Below are 12,771 nucleotides of genomic sequence, written 5' to 3'. Positions count from 1 at the left end.
CTGATTTCTTACATTTTGTAATTTTAAATCCTAAGGTATTCTTATATACAATATTACTTCTATATTAGTATTAACAAATAAACACATAACAGAATATTAAAAATATTTGAGTTCTAAAGCTCCATTTGTCCTGTGCTGAATCTATCAAAGAATTGTGAGTGTATGTGTATGTGTGTATGTGTGAGAAAAATATGATTCAGATACCTTTTATATTCTCCTATTACAAAAGATCTTCATACCAACATAAAATACAAATAAAACTTTCCCTCTTAGAAATTATGATAGGTGATATATATACATATATGTGAGATATATATATATATATATATATATATATATATATATATATAAATATCTAAAATTAAAACCATGAAAAATATTAATACTTATGTTTGCCTATTTTCAAAAAACTATTACATGGTCTTCATGCCTGCAGAGAATGAGTGTTTCTTGTACATGAGCATTCATATGTAACTCAGCCTTCACAGCCTACAGAGCTAACATACATGGGCTCTGCCCATCCAGAAAGGCTAGCAACTCCGGAGCCAAAGTTTCAGAGCTAGTGCCTCGCCCTGGCCCCACTCAGCAAGTGTCCTGCAAACTCTTTTAAGAAAGCCAACAGTTTTCACATCTTGTTAACTGCCAGTAGATAACACCATGAGTTTTTGAGTAAACAGGAAGTAGAATGCCCAATGAAAGAAAATCTCACCTATGGGTATAGGTGCTTACAAAACTAGGCTAAAAATTACCAAGCACAGACACATGAGAAGATGACTGCACATAAATTATGCAGAAAATATTACCAAATATGCTTTATTACCCCGTACATTTTTATAATACTAATAGAAAATATCCAGAAAAAAGGACTTGTTGTAGCTGCCTATTCTACACATATAATTAAAAATCATACTAGAAAAGCAAATTATTTCATCTATTCATTTCCCCAAGTGTTTGCTTCCTTTCCAGAGCAGACTGAAGTGAGTATACATAACTCTGCCCTAGTGCTGGGTTTCATTTCAGAATTACTTATATTATAGTTGCTGTTTTCTCCTGAATATAAACAAAGACAGCACCATGCTTAAAGCAACCACAATATGAAGTCAGATGAGAGATGCATTTGGGCATAAAAACTAGTGAATGGTGACTTACAATATCCCCAAAATGGATGGCTTCCTTTAAAAGCAACTTCCTAAAGCATTTATAACTTTTACACTTTGATTTACAGAGACCAGATTCACATCAGAAGCTATACAAAAGCTAGTTAAGCCCACTGGACCCAAGGAAGTGCACTGTAACTTCATTTGAAGTAATATTCCATGGGAGAGAAATAAAAAAAACCCTCTGAGATCTGTTTCTAACCATTGTTTTGAAGATGGATGGCCAATATTACTTCCAATATGCTGCCGCCATAGAAAGTGATTAGAGAAACAATTTCTGTTAAGACTAGCTGCAAACAGAAGCCTCTCAGAGACACTTCACAGAATCCCACATTCATCACCAAAGCACGGCAGCTGAACACAGTGGCCATCTCAGAGCATTAAGCTGGCATTTTATCACCCTTGACTGTATCTCCTTAGGAAGTGCCAAGGCACCAGAAGGAAGAAAAGACTTAGACGGGGCATCGAGGTACGGCGGCAGAAGCTACTGTACTTCCTGAAGTTCTACAGGGGTCGGATGTGCATTTTCACGCTAGAGATGTCCCAAGACCATTCCTACTCTGTACCTGTCCACTCACAGCTCACAGTGATCCCTCTACAGGCAGTGCTTCCAGAGAAGCCAATGAGCTACCTCTTCCTGTCCCCTTTGGTTTCCTAAAGTCCCGTCAAGATCACTTACTCATTAATCAAGCAAAAACACATAATAAAAAAAAACCTGTCAAATAAACAGCCTAAAACACACACCAAGCATACGTGTATACATATGCACACATATCAAATCTCTGATCACCCCTCAGTATGAACTGACTGACGAGTGTGAGATGAGACATGGCCACTCTTTGAGCACAGCATTTTACTCTGGGGTGATGAAATGCTTTGGATCCTGGTAAAGAAAGTAGTTGTTCACCATGGCAACAGTAATAATCCCACTCAACTGTTTGCTTTAAAATGGTTATTCTATATGGTGTGGATTTTTCCCCAATTTTTAAAACAATTATAGTCAAAACTCTCAGCATATTTTAGGTAATTCTTGTATTTTGTGGCTTGGTAAAGGGTATCATTTGGAAAATGTCACCGCTGAGGCATCTGAAGACTTCACATGGCTGACTCAGCTTTAAATGAACAGTAGCTATTCTACAGGAATGACTGTACCCCCCACCCCTTCAACAGCATCCCCCCCCAACCCCTCCATCCTCATCAGATTTGTTGTTCAAATGAACCAAACAACCAGTAGTCAGTCAGAGAAAAAGTCTGGCTATTTTATTGGATTTTATAGTTTTATAGTTTGTTCGTCTTTAATAGCTCTCAAGTACAATGCTACCTACACGGTTTCTTCCAAGAGGACAAAGTTAAAGTGTGGGATTTCCTAACATAGCTCAGGAATGGTTTATAAAATTCTTGACCCTGCTGAGGACAGTACAGCCAATAAAGTAACTATGGCTTAAAATTCAGACTTTACTTAAAAGAATCCCATTTTCCATTAAGAACCCACAACAGACCCTTTGATGTAAACTGTTCAATAAGGATCTACTTTTACATTCCTGGCATTGTGTTCATGGAACAGAAGAGGAAAAACAGTGACCCAACGCTGCCATGAGCACGTCATCCCATCAGCTTGTTCTCTGGTTTTTAACCACAAGCTCTCGTCTCTCCTTGAAGAACCATAAGGTATTAGAACAAAGTGAGCTAGGCTTGGTGACTCATGACTCAGGAGGCTAAGCCACAAGGACTACTCTGAGCTCAGGGTCAGGCTGGGCCACAAAGAGAGACGCTGTCTCTAGTAAAGCAAAAACCAAAAGAAACTAGCAAGGACTGCTAGTACAGTAGTGAATGCAGATGGCATTAGTGCCCAGTGCCAATGCACAGAAGTGATGAGGGCAAACGTAGTGCAAATGTACATTAACACTGAGGGCAAATGCATATAAGATGTTTTAGATTTAGTAACCTAAAGATACAAAAATTAATCAAAAGGAAAAATAAATGTGCAGTGAATGTCTTCACTTACTATTTTATAATACCTATTCATGCACCATGCACTAGTGTGTACCTTTGCAAATACTAGTTTAATCCTTCTCAACAATACTAAGGAGTAAGGCTATTTCTTATGGCCCCGTTAAAGATGAGATTGTCACATAGCATGTGACATTCAGATGATGGAGCCACAATTCCTAACCCCAACTTGTGTTTTCTCTCACAAAAACATCACATCTTGCCAATACTGGTCGTCACAATATTATGATTTAGTTCAACAATAGCGGTTTTAGAAAATAGTCCTCATCCTGCCTTCTCAATACAGGACAACAATATGGAAAACAGCCCCTTTGCCGTGCATGTGCTTCTCACTTGGCAGAACTGGTCATGAGTTTAGCAAACAGACAGGCTGGAGATGACAGTGGGGAGCACAGCCGGGATCCTGCCTCACTCACACGTTATCACCTGGAGCAGCCCAGCAAGCCGTGTAGGCCCGAACAGGTCCCTCTGGTTTTCCTTCAAAAAGCAGCATCCCTCATGCACTGCTCCTCCCTGTCAACATGCTTTCACTCGGGTCCACCCAGTCCAGGCAGGTCTCTGGGTGACACTTCAGGCGAATGGGGCCAGGGGAGTTAGCATGAAAGGAGGCTGGGTGATGCCAGAAATGCCTTTCCTTGAAGCAAGATAATCATCAGGAGCCACAACTGCTTTGCTTTAATCTAGCTAATGCATTAGCAAACCTAGGGCTGGCCATCACCCTCACTGTCTCCTCGGGTGGTAACAGTTGCTAAAAAGCAGGATGATCAGCATTTAGGAAGCTGCATATGAAAGTAAAGGGCTCACAGCCTTCAGCTCAGCCTTTAAAATTTCCAAGCTACACTGCGTTAAAGAGGTAAAACCACAATGTGTTATATGCTTGGCCCACCATGCGTGTGATGAGCTGCATACTTGGTGTGCCAAGTAGAGAGTGTGGAAGAACCATGACCTCGGTGTACTGAGCAATGTGCTCAAGAATGCTGAGCTTGTGGTGAGCTGTGGACTTGCTGCGCTATGCGCTCAGTTGTATGCTCAGGGTACTCTGTAGTGTGCTGTGAACTGTGTGCCCCATACAAGGTATGGTACGGCCTCCATGTGCTGCGTTCTCAGATCGCTGTGCCCAGGCATGCTAAGTAAGTAGTGTGCGGTGCATGTGGTATACACAATGCGTGATGTGCTAGCACGCACTGTGCCGTGTGCCACATAGTGTGCTGTGGTGTCCCTGTGCCGTGGTGTGTGTGTGTGTGCTCAGTGTGTTATGTGCCCCCACAGAGATGAGGAATACCTGCCATAGAGGAACAAACTATGCTCCAGCACTGTTCAAGAGACAGGTTCCTGTCCTCACAAAAGTAAATGAATATCTGGGAGACTGTCCGATATTTAACAAAAGGCAAAGGAAGGCCCCTGTGAGTTGGTATCCTGTCCACTAGACAAGATACTTCAGTATCTAGACTGACAGAGGGGAGAACATGGAGGAGTGAGGACATTGGGGGAGTCACAGTATATAGAATAGCCATTATTGATCCTCAGGACCTGCATATCAAAAACCATAGTCACAGTTTAAAAATGGGATATTTGAAAATTACTAAGTGAAGTAAATATTTATTTTTCCTGAATAATGACTAAGGCTTTAAAAGGCAGCATAGAAAAACTCTCTCCAGAGAAGAAATGAAGGGAAATTAGTAATAGTAGAGCAACCAAGGAAGAATATTCCTTAAATGACTATCAATCCAGCAACCAGCACTCCTCAGCAACAGTGACTGCTCTAGCTGCTGGTGCCTTTACACGATCATGGTTCTCACTAAAAGCAATAGAAACTACAGGGACAGGGTTAAGTAATGTCCAGATCACCAGCCGGGAAGGAAACAAGACAAATCAGAAGTGACCCAGCTCAGGACACGTGAGGGGAGCAAAGGAAGAGTCAAGAGTCACTTCAGTCTCTATCCTTGGGGAACATAGGTCTCAATCTAGAGTAGAAGAGAGGCCTCAACTTGTATAGTCAGGCAGGGACAACTGACATGGTCTGGCAGGGACAACTGATGCTGTGTGCTGTCCTCCATAATTATCCTCCTTGAGTGGTCCTGATCCCATCACAGAGACTGTCCCTGTAGGCAAAGTTAAAGATGACTCTGTGCTCGGGCTACTCTGCCTGCCTCAGCCCTTTGTACAGACTGGGGGCGTGGCTCCCAGGATTATGAGGAACTGTACTGTCAGTGATAACATTTCGGGCTGGTGATGCTGCAGCAGCCCCCTCCACAAACACTCTACCCACGGTCCGGTCCGCCCTCACCAACACCCCCTGCAGTGAGAGTAACAGCTCCCTGTGCCCCAGAAGCCTGTTCACCCTAACGTTTTGGGAGACCTCATCTGAGTATGCAAGACTTGGACTGGCTGTGACATCCCTGCCACTGGCTGATGACTACCAGGTGATGAACTCAAGTAGGAGCCTTCTATCAAGAGTGTAAGGAGGGCTGTAGTGTGGAGCAGTGAGCGGTATTCCCATTTCTAATGAGGAACTGGGTATCCAGGTTTAGGAGATGGCAGAATGCGAACTCCTGGCAGGCCCCAGCCTGGTGGCAGGGAATCAGTACTCGGAGTGAGCAGAGACACACGCAAAGGATGCGACTGCAGAGCTGGGAACTACGGAGAAACATAAAGAGTGTGCTATGGTTTCTTCCCGTTGCTGTGATTAAAACACTGACCATATGCAGCTTAGGGGAGGATGTGGCTTATGTTTCCATCAGTGAGGGAAATCAGGTCATGATCTCAATCAGGAACCTTGAGAAATGAGGGAGAAATAGAGCTTGCTGGCTCACTCATGGCTAGTTAGCTTTCCTCTATGTGCTTCAGCTGCACTAACCTCAAGGCCTCATCCAGTGTGATGAGCTCACTCAACCATGGGTAGATGGGTGGATACCAGGACCTCAGCAATGGAAAAATGCAGACAGAAGAGATATGAAATAACTTTTCCAGTTGTTTGGCAGGTGTGAGATAGATGGTCCAGGAGAAGTGAGGAAAGTTGGTGTGTGATTCACATAAAGGCTGGCTAAGATTGGGTCTCTAAAGTTTATGGATCTTTCCGCATGCAGGCTATGCGGTGACTTGGAGACAGATGTCACCATACAAAGGGATGAAGCAATGTGAGAGAGTCAATGACCTTTAAGCATAGGCCATGCAAATCAACCTGGGGTTTACTTCTGCTCACTGAGGAGAGCAGTGAGGAGGGACTGAACATTCATCCTGTGAACGGTTGAAGAAAGCACAGACTACTTAGGTCAGAACACGTGTCTGACTAAAGTCATCTTACACTGCTGTGTCAGCTTTACAGGTTAAATCAAAATACTTACAGTTCTGGGTTCAAATGTATAGAGAGCTCTGAAGACTTTAACTTGCCCTAAAAGAAGAAAAAAAAAATCGGATCAATTCTTTTATAACTTTATTCTATGTTGTTATTGATTTTTCCTGTCAATTTGGAAATGTAACTTTAGAAGAAGTACCTTTTCACATATTGGATGCATCTTTAAAGTTTTTGTTAAATGAAAGCTAGCACGTCTCTGGGTGATGGCTTTGTTTGATGGGAGTTATGGGATTTACGCTGCATTTCTGCCCCAAGTATAGACAGTCCTTCTAATAGTAACATCAAACTTAAAAATACAAAGTTAAGGGGCTGAGGAGTCTAAAGAGACGGCTCATTAGTTGAGACCACTTGTCTCTGTTTCAGAAGACCCAGTACAGATTCTATTCAGGCAGCTCACAAGTACAGTTCCAGAGGATCAAACACTCTCTTCTGTCTCTACACAAACCTGTATATACACATGAACAAAGAAACGAATACTAAAATTAATCTTTACAGGTAATCTCAGCACTCGGGAAGCAGAAGCAAGCAGATCTCTGTGAGTTTGAGGCCAGCCTGGTCTACATAGCAAGTTCCACGACAGCCAGGACCACATAAAATAGACTCTTGTCACAAAAAAAAAAAAAAAAAAAAAAAAATCAATCAATCAATAAATGAAGTTGGACATCTTAACAAAAATTACCAAGAACAATCTAAATGTTTTTAAAATTCTTAAGTCAATCTATTGGAACCTTATATTTCCCAGAAGGATGGAAAAATGGAGGGAAAGAAAAGCCCCATGTGAGGCAGTATCACCCTTCCATCCAGCAGGCTCCCCAGCACTTCCCCAGCTCTCCTATCCACTGGCTCAGTGTATGAGAAGGAAAGGGCCTGAACTTATTAAATCTCCCAGCAGCTACTCTGTATACAGTACAAATTTAAGCTCACAAAACTAATACAAATTAGGCAGTATAAGGTCTACAGCAAACAAAGGGGTATGTTTTACAAAATAAATAGATTAAGAAAAAGGTCAAAAAAGAAGGACTATCTACCTAAAGACTAATAACAGTTTAGTCCATTTTCTGGAAGATCCTTTAGAGATTACATCCAAAACAAGTCCCATTCAAAACTGGCCTCCAAGGCAGATAAGGAAGCTTGCTTCAGAATATATGTTTTCACCTTACACTTTCTTTGTTGCTATTTGAATATATTTTATAATACAATAACATGAAGCAATACATATATAATTTGTAACTACATGCATGGTTACCAGGATTGAAAAGGCCTTCGTTTGATACAATGTGGCATAGTTAAGATATATTTGTAATGTTTCATTAACAGTCTTCCAGGTGCACAGCAAAGAGGTCTGCAGCTTTTCAAGACAGAGGCTCTGATCAAGCCCTGCTGAAGAATGAAGAATGGGTGGGGAAAGGAAAACTATCCAGCCTAACTCCACACAACCCCAGAAAAGCTGTTTGTGCTAGTCACATGAACACACAGTATGACCAAGGGACTGATTATTTGATTATTGATTATTTGGGAGTTTCACATAATGTACCCATCACACTCACTTTCTAATCCTCCCACCTATGTCTGCTCCCATAAATTTTTTACCTCCCCCACCCAAAAAAGTCCAACTTGTGTTGCCCTTCTATTCACTGGAGCATGGCTAAACTACCAGTGGCCAGCCCCTTAAAGAAAGCTGAGTTCTTCTCTACCCCCACCCCTCCCAGAACCTTCTATTACAGACAGCTATACTTCAGTACCCTTAACACAATTTCTAAGAGTTCCCTTCGATGGTTTCCTGTTTAGGCTGTTACTTTTTTTCAGGGGGTGAGAGGGTAGTGGTTGTCACAGAACTCTTCTTTATGTCCCTCTTTCTCAACTGTGAGACTGTTGTCACTGACACCACTGCAAAGGAAGCTTCCTTGCCCTTTACAGTCAGCAAGAGTACAGATCATGTGCTTCCACATGGTCTCCAGTTCTAGCATGAACCACGACATCCAACTGATCTCTAGTGTCAGCATGTGCCGTGGACCTCAGCATGGGCTCTGGTGGCAATGCCAACTGTAGACATCAACGTGGACTATAGAAACCATCATAACCCCCAGAAGGAGCACAGGCCAAAGACATCAACATGGCTTCTGGAACAACACAAGCCACAGACACCAGTATGATTCCTAGTGGCAGCTTGTCCCATGGACATCAACATTGATTCAGGGGACAGCATAGACCACAGACATCCACAAGGCCTTTGGTGGTAACATGAACCAGAGACATCAATATGGCCTCTAGTGGAAGAAAAGAGCACAGACATTCACAGCCTCCAGTTGCAGGATGGCCATGGACCTCAACAGGGCCTCTGGCAGCAGCACAGACCACATACACCCTCATAGTCCTCGGCGGCAGCACAGGCCATGGACAACATCATGGCTGGTGACCAGCATATTGAAGGATGTAAGACTAGAGATGATGGAAATGAGTCTAATGTCTATTAGGAGAGACCTGAACTGTCAGCATGATGGAATCACTACAAAGGAATGCTAGCAGTTAGGAAATCAATCTACATGTCCATCAAGTGATAAACTGATGAAGAAAATCAGGGCTAGAGACATGGCTCAGTCAGCAGAGTTCCTGCCATAAAAACATGAGAATCTAGGCTTATTCCCAGCACTCATAAAAAAGCCAGGTGTGGTGGCTTGTTTCTACAGTAGAGTACAGTTCCAGAGAGGAAGAGCCAGATTCCTGAAGCTAACTGGACAGCCAGTCTAGCCAAAGCAGAAAGCTCCAAGTTCAGTGAGAGACACTGTCAAAATACAAAGTGGAAAGCAACTGAAGAACACGTCCAGAATTGACCTCTGGCCTCCACATACACACCTGTATGCACAGGTTAACACACATGCCTTGAACAACTGCACCATCTATGGGGCCCTTCACATTCCAATTTACACTGCTGTTTACACTCTGCACTGAATGTATACAACACTGATAAAGTGTGAAAATAGCAACCACACCTCATTTCGAGCAGGGGAGGAAACCATTCTCTCTCCTGTCAGCATCCCACCATGGAAAAGCATCTCGGATTCTCCTGTGACTTAATGAGTCGACCCGAAAACCTCTGTCAAGTGTAGTGACCCACACCTGCCATGCTAGCATTCCCAGGCTAAGGCAGGACTGCCATGAGCGTGAGACCACCTGGGGCTACACACACACAATAAGATCCAGGTCAGTCTGTACCAGAGTGAAGCCCTTGAAAAGCAGATAGGGCTAGGAAGATAGCTCAGTTGGTAAGGTTCCTGCAAACAAGGTATATAGCTACTGAGAAAGGACCCTTGAGGTTAACTCTGACTTACATACACACATCACGCACATACATACATACATACATACACACATCACACACACACACACACACACACACACACACACACACACACATACACACACACACACACACACATACACACACACAGAGGCAATCTGAATTCTTGTGCCATGTCTCTCCTGTTTCTATCAAGAGAAAAATTTACTGACTGAAATAAATGTAACTTTTTCTTGTTTTTGTTAGTTTGCTTGTTTGGAGACTATTCATACCTCACAACCCTCATCTATAGAGCAAGGAAACACCCAAAGAAAGGAAGAAGCCAGGTGAGAGGCAGCTGCCTTTAATCCTACTGTAGAGATCAGACTGATCTACATAGCAGACTCTATACATGGAGAGTTGGTGCAGAAACAAGGAGGGCAGGTAAAGGAGGCAGAGCTGCCAGAGAAAGGCTGGCTGCTGAGGTGACTCTTCTCAGATGGTGGAGGTTAGTTATCTCAGTTACCTCAAACTTTCCAAAACGTCACAAAAGGAAGCAGTCCTCTTGTGATCAACATCAAGGATCTTTCTAGTTCCCTTCAGAGGATGTAAGGCATGGATAGTCTTAAACTTGATGGGCTCAGATAAAACTCCACAAAAATGAAAGAACCAGAAAGTAAATAGAAGGTAAGTGAACAACCACTGATTTGCATAATTCAAGTTCTTTCTGTTGTGATGCTAAATACTGAAGGACAATTAACCAAATACACAAAGCAGCATTCATCGGTAAAATACACAAGACAGTTCATCACGGGACCCAACTTACTGCTTAATACTGGGGTGTCAGCCTTCTATCTATCATTTTCACTCCATGTTCTAAAAATTCAGGGCTGGAATTATCAAAATCCAATGAACTAGAAATAAAAGAATTTAACAGAAACATCCAAAGACTAAGGAATCACAAATCCAGTTAGATTTCTCACAAATGCAGGCCCTAGGCCTTAATATTCTATTTTTAGAATAGTTAATACTAATATGTAATCCACTGCTCCTCTTGACATAGTGAGTTAACTGGACGGTGTTCTGTAGACTTCAGGCTTACAGCAGTGTCTAGGGGATGAAACCAAAGCTCTGTTTCTTGCTGATGTCCTGGCAGACATCTAACAACAGGGATCATAACAATAGATCAAGAACAAAGTGATCAATTCCAAGTTTACTTAAGGAAGGCAGACTCACAAATGTCACAGAGCTGTGCTCTTACAGCTTTCTAAGGCTCTCTGCTCACTCTCTCACCCAAGTACTGTTACATACAACAGAGAGACAAGCTCAGAGATTGTGGAAATGGTCTGAAATTGGGATCCATAAGAATAAGGCCCCAAAAAAGACCCAACATAACCTTTGTCTTAAAGGTAGGCTGAGTCTGGGATGATCTAGAAGCATTCAGATGGCACTGCGGGGAAAATCCAGACAGAGCTGCTCTCTAAATTAAACAGTTCTAAGCACCACCACCACCACAGCTGGCCCTGGCCACTGTTTCTGAGATCTCATTTTCAGCCTTGCTCTTCCCTTTTCTCAACAACTCCCTTTCCCCTAGAAAGGAGGAGACCATGATCAACAGTCAAGTGTTGTCTTTTCCTCTGGAGGAAGGCTGACCCTAGACTTCAGAACACGAAGGTCCAGGGCATAGACGGGTGAGAGTAGAGGAAGGGGATCTGGCCTCTCATGGGCAGGGAAAGGAAGTGGAGGCTTTTCCAGTGTTTGTCTTTGCACCCTGGAACCCTGAAACAACAATTAGATGACTCGGGACCTGTAAAAGTGGGCAAAATAAAAATGTCAAATCTGTCCTGTTTATTGTTAATGAAGGGCTGGCAGAGCTTCACATACCTGTATCCAACTGCCAGGTGTCCATTACTTCTTTGGAGTTTGTGACTAGTAAGTATCTCAGTTAGGGTTTCTATTAATGGGATAAAACACTGCGACTGTAATAAGCAACTTAGAAGCACTGGATTATTTGTGTTACATTTCCTCATCACAAGTCCTTCACTAAAGGCAGTCAGGGCTAAACTCTAGTGGGGCAGGAAGTTGGCAAGAGCTGATAGACTATAAAAGAATGCTGTTTACTGGCTTGCTCAGTTCAATGTGGGCTGAGTCTGAGCCTTGTGCTCTGCCTTTCTTATAGCTCCCAGGACCACCATCCCAGGGGAGGCACCACCCCTAGTGAGCTAACGGACCTTTCGACATCCATCATCAGGATGTACCCCAGGCTTGCCCACAGGCCACTCTGGGTGAAATTTTTCCATTGATGGTCCCTCTTTCCATTTGACTCTGGTTTGTGACTGGCCTGAATAGCCAATGGGGCCCCTTAGACCCTCAAATATTAGCTATTGCCAGTGCTTCAGAACTTGGAGGTGAGACCTTATTACTAAAAAAAGAAATACATCACACCCTTAAGTCATAGAACGCTGCAAAATCAAGCCGGTGTTGACCTGGAAGGTTCATCCTACACGCTAGCTTTCACAGTGCTGGAAGGTGCTATCTGAGCTACCTGAGAGGAAAACTAGTCCCAAACATGCCCAGCTATGAGTCATGCAAACCACAATTGACTGGCCTAGAAAGACAGGGTCAAAAAAATGGAACTCTGTTAGCAATAAATAGAAATCAGTTAACAAGCCATGACAAGATGGAAAAGACTTCAATGCATGTTACTAAGTAAAAGTGATCAATCTGAAAAAGCTACGTATTTTAATCATTCCAACTACGTCTCTCCCTCCCTCTCCCCCCCCTCCTTCTCTGAAAAGGGGAAAACTACAGAGACAGCACAAAAATCAAAGTGAAGAAAAAGGGGAACAAAAATAATTTTTTAAAGCAGTGAAATGATTGTGTTGTGCTGTAATGGTGAATACATTACACTATAAATCTGTGTGTAGTAGATAACGATGTATCAGTGTTGGTGGGTACATTAGTTGGAATTC

At 42.7% G+C, this 12,771-nt stretch overlaps 1 protein-coding gene across 1 annotated transcript in view; it reads right to left on the bottom strand.

Annotated features, from left to right (window-relative positions):
- Nucleotides 1-12,771, bottom strand: part of OSTF1 (osteoclast stimulating factor 1) — a 44,283-nt gene that overhangs the window by 14,340 nt on the left and 17,172 nt on the right. The window contains exon 2 of the mRNA XM_080912167.1: nt 6,512-6,558. Coding sequence (XP_080768293.1) covers nt 6,512-6,558 — 47 coding nt within the window. The remainder of the gene's footprint in view (nt 1-6,511; nt 6,559-12,771) is intronic.

Source organism: Micromys minutus (assembly GCF_963924665.1).
Source record: "Micromys minutus genome assembly, chromosome: 2".
Classification (NCBI taxonomy): domain Eukaryota; kingdom Metazoa; phylum Chordata; class Mammalia; order Rodentia; family Muridae; genus Micromys; species Micromys minutus.
The sequence above is the reverse complement of the archived record's forward strand: the minus strand, read 5'-3'. Positions and strand labels throughout refer to the sequence as shown.